This window comes from Sceloporus occidentalis, unplaced genomic scaffold (assembly GCF_023333645.1).
Source record: "Sceloporus occidentalis isolate IW3139 unplaced genomic scaffold, rSceOcc1.0.p SCAF_5, whole genome shotgun sequence".
NCBI lineage: Eukaryota > Metazoa > Chordata > Lepidosauria > Squamata > Phrynosomatidae > Sceloporus > Sceloporus occidentalis.
In genome coordinates, this window is record NW_028316985.1 from 173,592,432 (window position 1) to 173,608,118 (window position 15,687).

Genomic DNA, 15,687 nt, shown 5'->3' on the forward strand with positions numbered 1-15,687 from the left:
AAATTTTATTTCTTAAACCTAAATTCTCTCTCAGTCTCAAAGGTGCTACAAATCCCTTGGCAAACTAAATCCATCTGTTTATCCCAACTAGAGTAAACCCACTTAATTGATAAATTGACACTAATGTAAATCTATTACAGTGCTCCCTTGCTATTCATGGGGATCTGCCACGTGGATAGCAAAAAATGCAGGACCTTAGGACTTTTCAATGGGCGCGCTCCTGCTTGTGCTGCTGTGTGAGCGTGCACCCATTGAAAAAGCTGGCACGCTTACCATTTGTGGAAGCTCAAACCGCAGATGGTAAGTTCATGGTTGGTGCAGGCGTGCTGTAATTTAGTGGGTCTGCTCTAGTCTGCTTTAATTAGCAATTGGATAAAGGCCTTAATCTGAAGAACTATGTGATGCTGTAATTGAAGCTATTTGGGTCTTGTATGGTCTTAAACAATAAAATCTACACTTGTTTTTGGAATCCACTGCAGTTTTCCCAAGAGACAGGAAGATATGATGCCAGCATAGCGTTGTAATTTCAGTGTTGGACTATGACTCTGGAAACCAGGGTTTGATTCACAGCTTGACCATGAAACCCACTGAGCAAATCTTGCCAGGAAAACCCTACCATAGGTTCACCTTAGGGCTTAGGGTCAACCATAAGTTGGAAACAACTTGAAGGCACATAACAACTAGTACTACAAGCCTTTGTAGCACAGACATCTATAGAAACATGAAACATAGGTGAGAAAGTGCAGGCCTTTAATCTTGGCTAGTACCAAGAAAAATTTTGATTCATTTTTGCTAAGGTTTTTCATTTCCCAAAATATGTACTGTATTGTAAATCATTATGGTCTAGGTACTGAGAGAGAATAACTAGGGTTTATTTTCTTCCTCTCAGAGGTCCTGTGTGAGGCAGCTTTCAGTACAGATTGTGTTTTCTGTGCTGCACAGTAATAGAGGCAAGATTCTGTGAAAACTTATGGTTGTCCTCTGGCTCCTCTCTTGTGCCCTGTGTAGGATCACTTCTTTCAGAGCTCTAGCTCTTCAGGAATTCATTCCTTCTAGAATATCTTATTTCCTTAAAAAGCCTTAATCTCACCTTTCTTTGAGCATATCTTGGCTCTGTTTAATTTCCTGCAGTGTGTTAAAAAGAAAACCCTGTTGGTTTCCTTCTCTTTTCAGTTTCTTCTTTCTTTCCCCTCTCTTTTTTGCCAGGACAAGCCATGAAGAAAGCTGCCAATGAATAAGAAAAAAGGTTTTTCTATATGACAAATATTTCAAAGCCCATATCTAGCAAGCTGCACTAAGCATTTTCTTCCAGTAGAGAGCAGGAAAGAGCCATCGGTTGTCCTCTTCCTTGACTTACAAGACCAGCAACATTTTGACTCTGAATCATCAGGGACTTGCAACAGGAGAGGCTGTTTTGGTCCAAATTTTGCTTGGTTCAGTTTCAAAATTGCTACTCATAACCTCAGCTTTTGTCCTGTGGCTCCAAAAGGGACTAATAAATTTGTTGAAGCATGATCTTCTGTAGGCTAGATGTTTGTGATCCAGGAAGAAGCCTGGAAGGTCTTTAAGGTGTCGCAGGCCCTTTTTTGTACTTTTCGAGTGCAGGAGAATAAGGCTTGCTGTTGTGTGCCTTCAAGTCATCCCCAACTTGTGGTTTTCTTGGCAGGTTTCTTTGGAGGGGGTTTGCCATTGTCAGCCGAGGCTGAGATAATATGACTTGCCTAAAGTCACCCAATGGGTTTATATAGTTGTTAGTTTTCTGGAATGTAGAAGAGATATAATCTGGGTAGGGTGGTGTGAATCTGCTATGATGTATTCATTCACATGAAAGCCCACTTCTGCAAGATTAAGACCAGAATCCTGTTGATATCGTAAAAGTTTAAGGTCACTTACAGGAGTAGTTGTGATTCAGAATGCCTGTTTTTCAGTTAAAGGTTATGGATACAGAGCTACTTGTGCAGCACTGCTATATGTACAGATGTGCATTTGGTTGTATTTGCTTGCAGAACATTGTCATTCAACACAAGGATTCTGTAGCAAAATGAGCATGTAAAGTTACGTGGAGAGTTATATTAAGCACAAACCCAATACAGCTTCAAGTGTTTTTTCAGCTCTGCATATAATAAATACCTTACCAGGATTGAGAGAGAGTTCAAAGCACAGTATTTCAGGGCAAGAAGAAATACTAAATAGTAGAAAAACTATCTGTGCATAAGCATTGAATTAATTTGGTGTTTTTATAAATCTTCACCTAGTCTTCTGTTTCATTTATTCCATCTTCTATTAGCTCTGTGTTGCACAGGCTTGCTTTCAGTTAGTATGCAAAGGTTATTTCAGTGTGGAGATATTTTTCCTTTCCTGTCTTATGTGCAGGGCTGAGTTCATATGGCAGGCACTTTGAAGTAGAGTTTCAGACCTGACCGTCAATTTCATGTTTCATGTTCAGTTACAATGTTTTTGCCATGAGAGAGAAAGTGAAAGAGAGTTCCAAAACACACTACAGAGATAATCCAGTTTGAGACCACTTTAACTGCTCTGGCTCAATGCTAAGGAACTGTGGGAACTATAGTTTTGTGAGAGATTTAGCCTTCTCTGTCAGAGAGCTCTGGTGCCACAAGAAACTACAATTCCCAGAGTTCCCAAGCACTGAGCCAGGACAGTTAAAGCGGCCTCAAACTGGATTATTTCTGCAGCGTGTTTCAGACCTTGGTCTCCTTATATGGAGTAAGTTCAATATCTTGACATCTTCCTTTGCCAAAATAAATAGATCAGGAACAGTTGCTGAGCAGTTAGTCTTCAGTCTGTGTCCACTCTTCAGCATTTGGTAGAAATGAGACTATTGGGGAAAGTGCTCTACTGCACATTAGGTTTTCAGCTGAATCTTTTTAATTATTCCAGAAGGGCAGCCTAGGATAGTTATTTCAACCAAGACTGTGGTTGGGATGTAGTTAGGGTTCATCAATTACATGAAAAATTACTGTTGGAGAAAGAGGCAAGCCTGGGCCTAGTGTGTGATGGTGGTGGTGGTCTTTAAATGTGCTCTATTTAATGGCTGATTCTTTGCCATGGAGGTTTTTTTTCTGGTGCTGGTAAACAAATAGACCTAAAATTAATGTAATAAATAAACTATGAATTTAGAGCACATGGGATAATAGTTCAGTGTTGCAGATTCCTTACTCTAGAAGTCAACAAGAACCCTGTTTTGTCTTTTGTTTTGGTTTGGTTTTGTTGTTGTTTTGTCTTGATGGGCTAACAGTAAGTTTATGTAATCTTGGCGCTTACTTATTTTTTATATTTAATGTATTGCTTGTGCAGCCTTGGAAGAAAGGGAGCTATCAGTTCCAACTGTTCAGTACTAGCAATGCATTGAAAACACCAATTGGCTGATGTTGTTAGTGGGATACACAGGTACAGATTATGTTACACAAGCAGGAGGAATTATTCACTGTAGCACAACAGGCATATTCTGCTGACAGCAGTAGAAGCAAAGTTGCAAATACAGCAACATTGCATTGTATGGTCATGCACTGCACATTGCTCATTGAGCATTGCACAACACCTAGTCAGAGACATGTTGCGTATTGCTGCTATTCTGCATGAGTGTTGCATAGTGCGCTCATAAAATGTTGACACACAGATATCTACACTCCCCTGAGAGGGTGTTAAATTGCAGCCTAAGTGTGCATGTGAATGCATGAATCCATTTTGCATGTGCACTGGGAAGTCAATTTACCAAAAACGAGTAGTTCTTTTGGACATGGAGATACTGAATATACCACAGGTTGGTTAATGTAGCAGAAAAGAGCTCAAGACATTATCAAGACAATCCCTGTACACTATGTGTTATAAAAACAGTTTCTATACCCAAAACAAACAAGTCCCACAGAGCAAACCCATTTGTCTCTCCAGCCATTAGGAGCCCTGGAAAAGCAGTCATGGAGATAGCCTTCGATGGCCAATGTGCAGTACCTTGCTAGTCTTGGTTGGCACCAAGCTGGATTGGGGCCACGGTGTGTGGTTGCTGCAGCCCCAATCCAGCTATTCCTTTGGAGCCGGCTGCACAGCCTCTAAGTTAAGTATTTTAACTAAGTAGTGTCTCCTGGCCTTATCCTACTCTCCCAAATCCTGCTTTGCCAAGCAGCAGCCGCTGCAACAAACATTGGTCTGTCAGTAGGGGTGCATCGTGCTAGTTTCCAGCCCCCTCCTTCCAGTCATCTCTGGTACCACAATTAGAAACAGGATCCCTGTTGCAATTCCTAGCACTGGAGATTGCAAGCAGGAGAGGCATTGGTATGTTGCACCCCAGTCAACAGACTTAGATTTCTGTCAGTTGCGGTGGGAGCTGCCTGATAAAGCAGGATTGGGGCGTTTTACATTTGTGGCAACAGTGCCATAATCATGAATATGATGGGTTTGTGAATACAAAGCAGTTACTGATGAGTAACTACTATGCAAAGGGTTCTTGTAGCACCTTTGAGACTGTGTGAAAAAAGTTTGGCATAACCTTTCTCAGATACACAGGTAAATAGGTTATGCATCCATAAATTCAATACTGAATTAAAGCCCAAGTTTATAAAAGTTATTGTAAAGGGTTATTTCACACTCTAATCTTCAGGTGCTGGTCAGAAGCACTGTATTTTCTACTCTAGCTCTCTTTTGGTATAGTCTTGGTTAATCATTTCAAGGGTTTGTTTCCTGCTGTGAAATTCAATTATTTATCATTTCCCCGTGGTCGTGTTTATCTCAGAGTTGATTTAGTACTTGCTTTTCCATTAAGGAGCTGAACATTTTCATAACTGCCTTGTTGAACTTTTTAGATCCAAACCCAGAACACAACATGTTTTTCTATTGTTTTGTCAGAAACAGTACTACTCAACCAAAGGGGTAGCCTGTGAGTTGTCACTGCCATTTGCCTTTTTATAGACACAGGATTTGAGGCAGAAAGAGGAAGTAAGGACATAACAGCTGTTGGACTTGGCAGCTGGCCTCCTGCTGCCAGTCCCTGTTGAGCTAGCTATGCTGTGCATGCCATGTCACTTGGAAGCCCCACAGACCTGATCTGCTCCTCTACTACCTTGCCAATAAATTTATTTCCCTGTTCTCTTTGTGTGTGTACAGAAAAACCAATAGAGGAACTACTTTTATTAAATTTTTTAAAAGAAAAATCCAAGCAATTTGCAAACAAAAGGCTGTTTCATTTCATATTTTATTACCCCACATGAATTAAACAAATCAACCTGGAAATACCACCAATATACAGGGCAGAAAAATGTTATTTACAAGATGGAGACACAACACCCCATAATAAATTTAAATGTACAGATTTTTATAAAGAAACCAAGTAAACAGAGGGGGAGGGGAGGGCGAAAATTGCCCTTTAATAATTAAATTGTCTTCAATTTAGCTTTCAGCCCATATCTCCAGTGTCAATGGAACTTGAAAAAATCATTAAATAATGGCATCTTAGACATATAGAACATTGACAATTTAAATACATTAATCTAAATAAATATCTGGGAAAGGAGGCTGCTTTGAGTGTTCAGCTCCAGTGACCTGTGTTTAAAATGGCAAAACAATTTGTTTCTTGCTCCTCAGATAGAAAGCTCCCAACCCCTGCTCAGAATTAGTGGAAGTTCTATCATTGTTTCAAATATCAGATTAGTGACGACATCGTGTTTTTTCTCTGATCACTCATTCAGCTGGTCTTTCATTATATAAACTGAAAAAGGAAGAAATGCCAGAAGAGGATACGAGCTTCCTGAATTTCATCCATATATAGATCAACTGCTCCCTTGCAATTGCACATGAAATAAAAAGAAAATGCAGAATGTACAGGAGTAGGCTGTCCACATGATCACTGAACTCCTGCAAAAATGAAGAGGGAACCTGTGCTCCCATTGGTTTTTTGAACAAGCCATCCTGGACATGACCCAAATCAGTTTGTTTCGGGTTTTTTCCCTTTGTTTCAGGAGAAGCCCATAGGCTATGCTCATTTTTGCATCACCCAACAGGGATATAAAACCAGCACTGACAGAAAGGTTGCTATTTGAACAAGCTTAGTCATGTTTGGGAGCAGATAATGGCTAGGAGAGGGAGCATCACAGATCATTCTCTTGGATAAAGTGCTCAGCACGCAGGTTAAAGTGGGTCCCTTGCCAACTGGAGATTGTTAATTTAAATGTATATTTTAACAGTGTAAAAGCAGCAACAAGGTGAACAGGGTGGGGAGGACAGGGACAGTCCTGAGACTACAGAGGTCAGTTGGCTGGGAGAAGCAGCAAACATGATTTGCAAGTTAAAAGTAAAAGCAGATTTAGTATTTGCCTGCTTCTTAGGCTTAGGAGCGTGGAAACATTCAACTCTGGAGACTGTGGTCAGACTCCTGGAAGCAAGTGTCCTTCTCTCCCATCCTGATGCTGCAATTTTGACCAAGAAAAGGCAGACAAAAACTAAGCAATGCAGAATGACCAGCATCCTGATGTGCTCTTCCCCCTACTCTTTGTGACTAAATAAATGTTTAGTTATTCTGATTTAAAATACAAGTTACCGTTTCCATCTGGATATGAATGGATATACCAGAGAAGTTCCAGAATGCGAGAGGAGATCCATCTCCTTACCCAACAGATGTAAAAAAGTGGAAATTGTTCTTTCTCTTCCCTCTTCCATCCTGTCTCTCTAGCTATGATTCCTGGTGTAAATTTATTGCAGCATAAGGGAAAAACAGAATGAAATTTTGCAACACTTGACATATAAAAAAGAAACAGGGAGAGGAAAATATAGAATCTACTTTAGGTGTCCTACACCTTATAGCTGAAATTGGCTAAGGCTTTAATGTTCCCCAAGACAATCTGTAAGAACTGCTTCCTTATGCTGGTCTCATGCTAAAATCTAAGAATAATTCATCTTGAGAGGAGGAAAATAGCCTAAGGTGAACCTTTTAGTATTGCAGGAGCCATGAGAATTACTGGCATTTTAGCAATCCTCAGCGGTACAGAACAGAGCCTTCTAAACAGGAGCACATCTTCTACCCCATACAAAAGGCAATTCTATTCTTATATGGGACAAGCATAGAAATGAGTGACTTGACACTAGGAGTCAGCCAAAAACAAAAATCTAGTACCACACTCAAGAACAATTTATTTGGAAGATGTTCCCACTGATCTGTCTTGACTGGTCAGCTGAAGACAGAAGCAAATGGGAGTTGTAAGGCACCACTGAGAGAAGGGAACAAAAATTTTAACAAGCATTACACTAAATAAGGGTCAAAAGACAGCTATAGTATGTAGCAGTCCTCAAGGCACACTCTTCAGCTGATAATTCTGCAATCTATACAAGGAGGAAACAGTTTTCTTGTAAGCCAACAAAATGGATGATTCTTTAATTTGGATCTCTAGAGGCGGAATCCAAAACCAATGGAAATTGTGTTTGGGGAAATGGAAATGTTTTAAAAGGAAGGTATCATACCAAATCCTATGGTCAGGATAAATAGAAACTAGTGCAGTGTCAGTCAAAGGCAAACACTTGGCCCTGCCATTTCAGAGGAAATGGACCAGTGTCGTACACTGCAACATTTCTCCCATCTTAAGGATCCAAAATGGAAAATCACATCTGTACAGCTAGTATTGGCCTTTCTGGTTGCCCAGCCCTCCTCCTTCCAAATATAAAGGAATTTCTTAGAGAGTTTCCTGTGGAAAGACACACACACCCTGCAACCCTTATCTGTGCTTGCTTCATAAGGTTGGACTAAAACCATTTGCTGAAACATTTTGTGAGTGGAGTGTGTCCATTGAATGGACCAAGGGAAAACTAACAGAACAGCATTTTTGAAGTACTTAATGCCAGCAGCTTGCAAGCAATTCCAGTTCAATTCATTAGTGCAGTATCAACTCAGGTTATGGGGTCAGGTAGCCCACACTGCAAGTTGCCAGTCCACTGGGAGAAGGGTGAACATCACCTACACTATACATCCTCTGCTCACCATGGCTTCTGGCATGCAGCCCAGCTTTCCTGTTTTCTTTATGAACTTTGTCCCCAAGAACGTGCAATATCACAAGAAAACATGACAGCTGAGACTAGTGCACTGTGGCCACCACACGGAATAAGGAAAATGGCGGGATTGGCAGGTGGGAGGAGATCAGCTAGAATGCCTAGTAGCTTATCATGGGCCACACACCAACCAGCAAGGGAAAGGGTATTAGTAGTGCAACAAAAGGCTACAGATAGCAGGTGGGGAGACGGGAAGGTAGTTTTGCCATTTTGTATTTAAAAGCCAAGAAAAGAAGGGAAGAGGCAGTTTGCATTGAAACAAGGCTTGCTGCTGAAGAATTCCCCTCTCTTGCTCCCGATCTCTCTGTTCATCCCATCCTGCAACCAGAATGCATATGACAAATTGCTTCTTCTTTTTTTTTGGTTTTGCATGAAAGGGAAAAAAAGTGTGCAGTGGTGGGGAATCGTATGCTGGGCCCACAAACATCTTCACATCAGTATGAGGTGTTGCAGAAAATTCTTTGGGAGGCAGATTTCTTTCTCATCAGCACTTCTTCATGTGGATTGGTGTTTTTTTTCTTTTGTTTTTATCTTGCTGGTTATTTATTTGTAGAAATGTTTATAGACCATTGACACAATGAAACCATGAAGGGGTTGGGAAAGAAAACAAAAATAAAAAGAGAAAATTGCACTTTGTCCATTGAAAGAAAGGCATCCTCCACTTTGAGGCCTCTTCTCCACTTGGCACCAGAGAAATGTAGTCCTTAAAAAGTTTTCCAGTGGTGCCAGATCTCTACCATCATGCTTCATCCAACCTTGTTCCAGGTGCTTTTTCTGAATTCATCAAGTCCACCAATGAGGCTGTTTCCGAGGCATTCAAAGTGCAAGAGAGTCCAAGGCAAGGTTCTCACCTCGAAGCACCCATTAAGGCGTATTTGGTTCCAGTCTCAGCCACTGCAGACCCTGCCGGGTGTAGTGCACAAGTTCAATCATACTGCTGTTCAATGAGAGATTGCAGGCGGCAGCATTGAGCTCAGAAAAAAATTCTGAAAGAGAGGAGAGGTGGAGAAAAAACATTAGCTTCACATTTGGCACAACTTCACATCTTAACAGTTGCTACTCATTTACCATTGCTTAAGGAGTTAACTGACCAAATACCCCACTTTTAAATAAAAGAGTTTTCCCCATTGTTGTTTATGGGTAAAAGTAACATGACTGCTACAATTCTAAGGATGTTGAAAAAAGGCACTCCCTGAAAATCACAGGCCCCATACAGACAGGCCAAAATAAAGCTGCTTCGAGACACTTTGGAGGTATGCTGTTTAAATGATGCATGCGCCCTAAGAGTCCGGAAGCTGTGCCAAAGCTTCGCTCCTGTCCTTAGGACTGGATTGTGACTGTGGCATGGCTTCCAGCCTCTTAGGACGCATGCAGCATTTAAACAGCGTACCTCCAAAGTGACCCAAAGCAGCTTTATTTTGGCCTGTCTGGGGCCATAGTGTACTTTTGAAGCAAGTTCCTTGTCTTTATGGTGAAGAAGATATGCTTGAAAGTACGTAGCATATATCCAGACAAGCACAAAAATATGGAGACTTCATTAACTTCCTTCAAGAAGGTGCAACTGGTCTGGGCCTGTAGAAGAGAAGAAATGAGAAGGTTCTCCCAGATGGAAGGCACCATCTTTTTCTTCCCTTTTAGACAAAGACCAGCTGCTTCATTCCAAAGGGCATAAGAATAGCTCCCTGTTCTATGTCCAAAAAGAATCATACACAGGACATCATCTCCAACCAAGTCCTGGGTTAGAACTGATTCAAGCTTACTCTTGCAAAAATTGTTTACCACAGATACGATAGAATTCCCAACAGTAAAACAGAAAGCAGATAAGTGTTGGTAAAAATGCAGATGATGTGCTCTAGAGATCTTATGCCAATGACTACTGATTGTTCCAGTGCTTTCTTGCATTTATACAAATATATGCTCACTTTCACTTCACATCACAGTGTCTTCTGTTGCTAATACTGATGTAAAGATGTGTTGTTGCCTTGTCCTGAATCTGTCAAAGTCAGCACTGAATTCATCTAGCTTAGTTTACAATCTACTTTGCTTATTTATTTATTTCATTTGTATGCCCAGGAGGGACTACAGACAAAAAAAATTAAAATTTCCATAAAATTCAAAACCATTAAAATAATGTAAAAACAATATAAAATCACAACAAAATATACACAAGTTAAAAGCATTAGCAGCAGCTCTACCGGTTGTCAGGTAGTTTCCCTTCTCAGTACCACTACCATTCAGAGATGTTGCTGAGCTATGGAGCCTTTCTAAATGGACATGTGAAAGTGACTGAGTAAAATCAGAGTTTCAGGATGCTACATGCACAACTGTCATACAGGATGCATGAGAACCAAGGCTTACTCTTATTCCTCCTGGCCAAAACATCAGCTTGTTCCCAGAGATCATAGGCATAGAGAATATAAGAAGTGATGTTGACAAAGGAAGAGGTGATGGTTGGGATATAATGAGGAACATTGATGGAAGCACCAATGCCACCACTTCCACAGCTGCTGGCACTGGAGCCTGTCTGGGAGCTTACAGAGCCGGCTGGAGAGGGTGTCGGGGAAAGAGGAGAAGGTGTGCCAGTGCTCCTGAAGGATAAAACACAACAAGGAATGTTAACATCACTGCCATTAACTGACATAGTAGTGTCCTGGAATGCAGTCTTCACCCTGTACCAGAAGCATCCCATATGCAACATTTTTTGTTGCAATTCCCATTTATCTGGAGAATACTTCTTACAATACTTTTTTAAAAAAATATGAGTTTTGGAATTCTGTTACTCAAGCACAGATTGCACACAGATTGTGCTCTATCTGTTATATGCTGGCCTTGCGGGTGAATACACACTTTGTTTATAAACAGACATCACTCGGAAGTCTAGACAGTAAAATGGCTTCTCTTAACCAGCCACCCTGCAGTCATAACATTGTGGAACACTGCCTTTTTACCTCATCAAATACAGCCTTGCTATTTTCAGACATTATTTTCCTAACCAGTTCAAACAACTCTTGATGTCAGCAATTCGTATCTGTGGATTCTTTATCCATGGATTCAACTGTCCACACCATGAAAATATTTTTAAAATATATCCATTCTGAAAAGCAAACCTTGATTTTGCCATTTAATATAAAGGACACTATTTTACTATGCATTGTATTTAATGAGACTTGGGCATCCATGGAATTTGGTATCCATGAGGAATTAAACCCCAGTGGATACCAAGGACCCACTGTACTTTTTTTGGACTACAATTTCCAGGAAACTCCCTCCCCCAAGTAACATGGCCATACTGTTTCAAGGATTGGGGGAGTTATAGCCCAAAGAGTAACTTCTCCAAACTCTCCCTTGAAACGTGATCTCATTTAAGTAGTTACAGAGAAGATGGGAGAGAGAGTTTTCATGGAAGACTGCAGTGGAAAAACAAAACCCAAACAGGCTTCCTTTTGTAACAACAGGGATTCTGATATATTGTGAAAGACATATGTGTACATTCAGTACTACCTTGCGACACACGGAGAAGGTGCTTGTGTAATTTTCGAAGAACACTGCAAGAAGAAATGAAATTCTAGTTAATTCATAATTAATGCCAGCTTGACCACTTTGCATATTAGGAGTCTTGAAGCCTTCTTAGAAGGTACTAAATATAAGCCGGACAAACATGTTTCCAAGATACACGGAAATAAAAGCACAACACAGTGAATTTCTAAGAGACATGGAGCTAGTCTGTCAGATTTGCACCTGCATATTCCACAACTATGACAATGACAACAACAACAGCAATATTTATTTGTATTCTACCTTCTCCCAGAACTGGGAAGTAGCTTACAATTTAAAGGAGCAATACCATTAAAAACATACAAAAAGTTAACATTAAAATAGAATTTTAATACAATAATTAACCAAAGCCAGCTTTAAATCATAGAATCATAGAATCATAGAATCGTAGAGTTGGAAGAGACCACTAGGGCCATCCAGTCCAACCCCCTGCCATGCAGGAAATCCAAATCAAAGCATCCCTGACAGATGGCCATCCAGCCTCTGTTTAAAGACCTCCAAGGAAGGAGACTATATCACCTTCCGAGGAAGTGCATTCCACTGTCGAACAGCCCTTACTGTCAGGAAGTTCCTCCTAATGTTCAAGTGGAATCTCTTTTCCTGTAGCTTGCATCCATTGTTCCGGGTCCTGTTCTCTGGAGCAGCAGAAAACAAGCTTGCTCCCTCCTCAATATGACATCCTTTCAAATATTTAAACAGGGCTATCATATCACCTCTTAACCTTCTTTTCTCCAGGCTAAACATCCCCAGCTCCCTAAGTCGTTCCTCATAGGGCATGGTTTCCAGACCCTTCACCATTTTTGTCGCCCTCCTTTGGACACGCTCCAGTTTCTCAATGTCCTTTCTGAATTGTGGCGCCCAGAACTGGACACAATATTCTAGGTGGGGCCTGACCAAAGCAGAATACAGTGGCACTATTACTTCTCTTGATCTAGACACTATACTTCTATTGATGCAGCCTAAAATAGCATTGGCCTTTTTAGCTGCCGCATCACACTGTTCACTCATGTTCAACTTGTGGTCTACTTGGACTCCCAGATCCCTTTCACACGTAGTTTCATTCAGCCAGGTGTCACCCATCCTATATCTGTGCATTTTATTTTTCCGCCCTAAGTGCAATACCTTACATTTCTCTGTGTTGGATTTCATTTTGTTAGCTTTGGCCCAGCTTTCTAGTCTATTCAGGTCATTTTGAATCTTGATCCTGTCCTCTGGGGTATTAGCTATTCCCCCTAATTTGGTGTCATCTGCAAATTTGATAAGTATGCTCCCAATTCTGTCATCCAAGTCATTGATAAAGATGTTGAATAGCACTGGGCCCAGGACAGAGCCCTGTGGGACCCCACTGGTCACTTCTCTCCAGGATGAAAAGGAGCCATTGTTGAGCACCCTTTGGGTTCGGCCGGTCAACCAATTACATATCCATTTAACAGTTCTTTTGTCTAGCCCACATTTTACAAGCTTGTTTGCAAGAATGTCATGGGAAACCTTGTCAAAGGCCTTACTGAAATCGAGATATACTATATCCACAGCATTCCCTTCATCTACCAAGCTGGTAATTTTATCAAAGAAAGAGATTAGATTTGTCTGGCATGACTTGTTTCTCTGAAACCCATGTTGACTTTTTGTGATTATGGCATTGCATTCTAGATGTTCACAGACTCTGTTTAATGATCTGCTCCAGAATCTTTCCTAGAACTGATGTCAGACTAACTGGACGATAATTGTTGGTATCCTCTTTTTCCCCCTTTTTGAAGATGGGGACAACGTTTGCCCTTCGCCAGTCTTCAGTATCTCCCTTTTGAGAAAGTCCCATCCGTCCTGAACTCCTTTATCTTTTAGTATTTCTGACCATGGAATCGCCCTCAATACTTCTCTAAGTTTATTGAAATCCGCTCTCCTAAAGTCTAGGATGCATGTCTGACTCTGCCTGGCTTCTCCTTTCCACTGTATTACAAACTCCAGGAGAACATGGTCACTTCCACCTAATGATCCCACCACTTGCATCATCATCATCACCACCATCATCTTATAATTTATTTATATCGCCCTGGTTCCCAGTCTGGGACTTGAGGTGACTTACAAGTGGTAAAAGGTTTGTTTTTTTTAAAGGTAAAAAGGTTTATAGTAAAGATACTGGTAAAAGGATTATGCTCTACAAAAGTTGTAATTAAATTATCAATAAAAATTATAGCAGTAAAAAAAATTCAGGAAAAAAAACACAGCACACAAAATGCCCTTTTCCTCCTGAGCAGTCAGCCTCAAAGGCCTGCCTAAGCAGGAAAATCTTTACCTGGCTACGTTCAATAGTAACAAAAGTACACCTTATCAGACCATAGCTGAAATCCTGTATCAGGAAGGCAAAGAGTAATGCTCCACCTGCAAAGTTCTGTGCTCTCACAGCTGTCATGCCCAAGGATGAGGAGATTTTAAAAGAAGCAGCTGGTCTTGGTTTTAAGGGAGGAAGAAGGGGGTGCTCTCACAGATGATGTGCATCCTCCTTTTGCTTTCCCTGTGAACCCAAAACAGCTGCATTTTCATAGTCAAAACTGCATCCAACTCCCAAGCATCAGCATCAAACTCTCCCGGGGATTGACAGGATGAAGTTTTACACAGAGTGCCCTGTCCAAAAAGAGATACATGCATATATGCTACACATATGAAAGCATATGCCACTAACAGGATACCATCTGACATGTTGTGCCCATGTACTCTCTCCTCTCCTCTTTTGTATACCTTAATTCAAGAGTTTGTTAAACAACAGTTACCCATTAGGTACAAACCTGGAAATAATAACTTAAGGTCTAGCTACAACTTAATCTGCAAGCCAGGATCAAACGATGTTTCTCAGTCTTGATTTGTATTGACAACTTAAATCATTGTTTCCCATTGTGTATGGAACTGAAAGGCAGTGTTCCATTATCACCACCCCTGAAGCATTGCATAAGGCTCATAAGAGAAAACAAGACAGAATGGGAGAGGAAAGGATATACATTCTGTCTGACAAATATCGGTGAGATTTATCAGATGGAGTTCAACTACGACTATTACATGTGAACCAGAACGAAAAAAATCTGTGCTGACAATATACTCAGCTTCAGGACCAACACTGATCACATAGGAAGAGCCATGAATCCATATAAGATCACTGCTATGCAGCAAAAAATAAATAAAAATAAAATAAAAAAGCAAAACACCACAAAATTTTTCTTTTCACAGATAGGAAGCTGCAATCTTGTACAAGTTTGCAGCTCCACTGTTACACTGTTCAGTGCTCATATGAGTAAACTATCCAGTCAAACAGATCACATGAACTGACTGAAAGTCTAATTTCCAAGGGTTTTTTTTTAAGTTCTGAAACTGTATAAGAACCAAATGAATGCTTTAATCCTTTACCTTGAAGTGTTCATTAAGGGTCCGGGAATACTTTATTGCTGTATCCTTTTTGTAGCGAAACATGGCCATGTACAGAATGGCTTGGCAGCGCATGCTGTGAAAACACAATGAACACAGAAGATATGATGTTGCCCTATAATTAATCAGATTATTGGTTTATTCAGTCTGGCTCTGACCTGCTGGCACCAACAGAAGGTAGAAAGGTATCTCCTTCTGCCACTGCAACCTGAGATGCATTGAAGCAGAGATGATGCTGGCGCCAAATATAAGAAATCTGCAAAGCAAGAGTTCTGCTCTAGATTCAAGGGCCCTCCTCTAAGAGTCCCAACCAATCTATTTAAAATGCATTGAATGTACATATAAATCATATATTCAGCTAATAAATCATGCAGGACACCATTCTATGCTTGGAAAGTTTGTGAGAAGATGATGCATTCTTAGCTGCATTGAGTTGGCCTGAATAAGTTCTAAGTTTTATACTGTGCATTCATAGAGCTTGGAAAAGGTTAACTTTTTCTGAACAACCACACCCAGAGTTTACCAAAGAGTGGGATGATAAACAAATCACATAATATACATATTTGTTTATCTTAATAGCTTGGTAAAACAAGCTTTAAACTCTCTGTATTAAGTTTATTATTGAATACTTATGTTGTGATATAAACCAATAAAAAAGTCAAAGAGTGGGAT

At 40.5% G+C, this 15,687-nt stretch overlaps 1 protein-coding gene across 3 annotated transcripts in view; it reads right to left on the reverse strand.

The window, feature by feature from the left end:
- Positions 1 to 5,187: 5,187 nt before the first annotated feature.
- The window catches only part of AFF1 (ALF transcription elongation factor 1), a 146,051-nt gene continuing 135,551 nt past the window's right edge, over positions 5,188 to 15,687 (reverse strand). For all 3 annotated transcript variants that reach the window (XM_089526153.1, XM_089526155.1, XM_089526152.1), the window contains 4 exons: positions 14,998 to 15,091; positions 11,548 to 11,591; positions 10,405 to 10,634; positions 5,188 to 9,032 (listed from right to left, as the gene is read on the reverse strand). In XM_089526153.1, the coding sequence (XP_089382279.1) occupies positions 8,911 to 9,032; positions 10,405 to 10,634; positions 11,548 to 11,591; positions 14,998 to 15,091 (490 nt within the window). In that variant the 3' untranslated portion in view covers positions 5,188 to 8,910. The remainder of the gene's footprint in view (positions 9,033 to 10,404; positions 10,635 to 11,547; positions 11,592 to 14,997; positions 15,092 to 15,687) is intronic.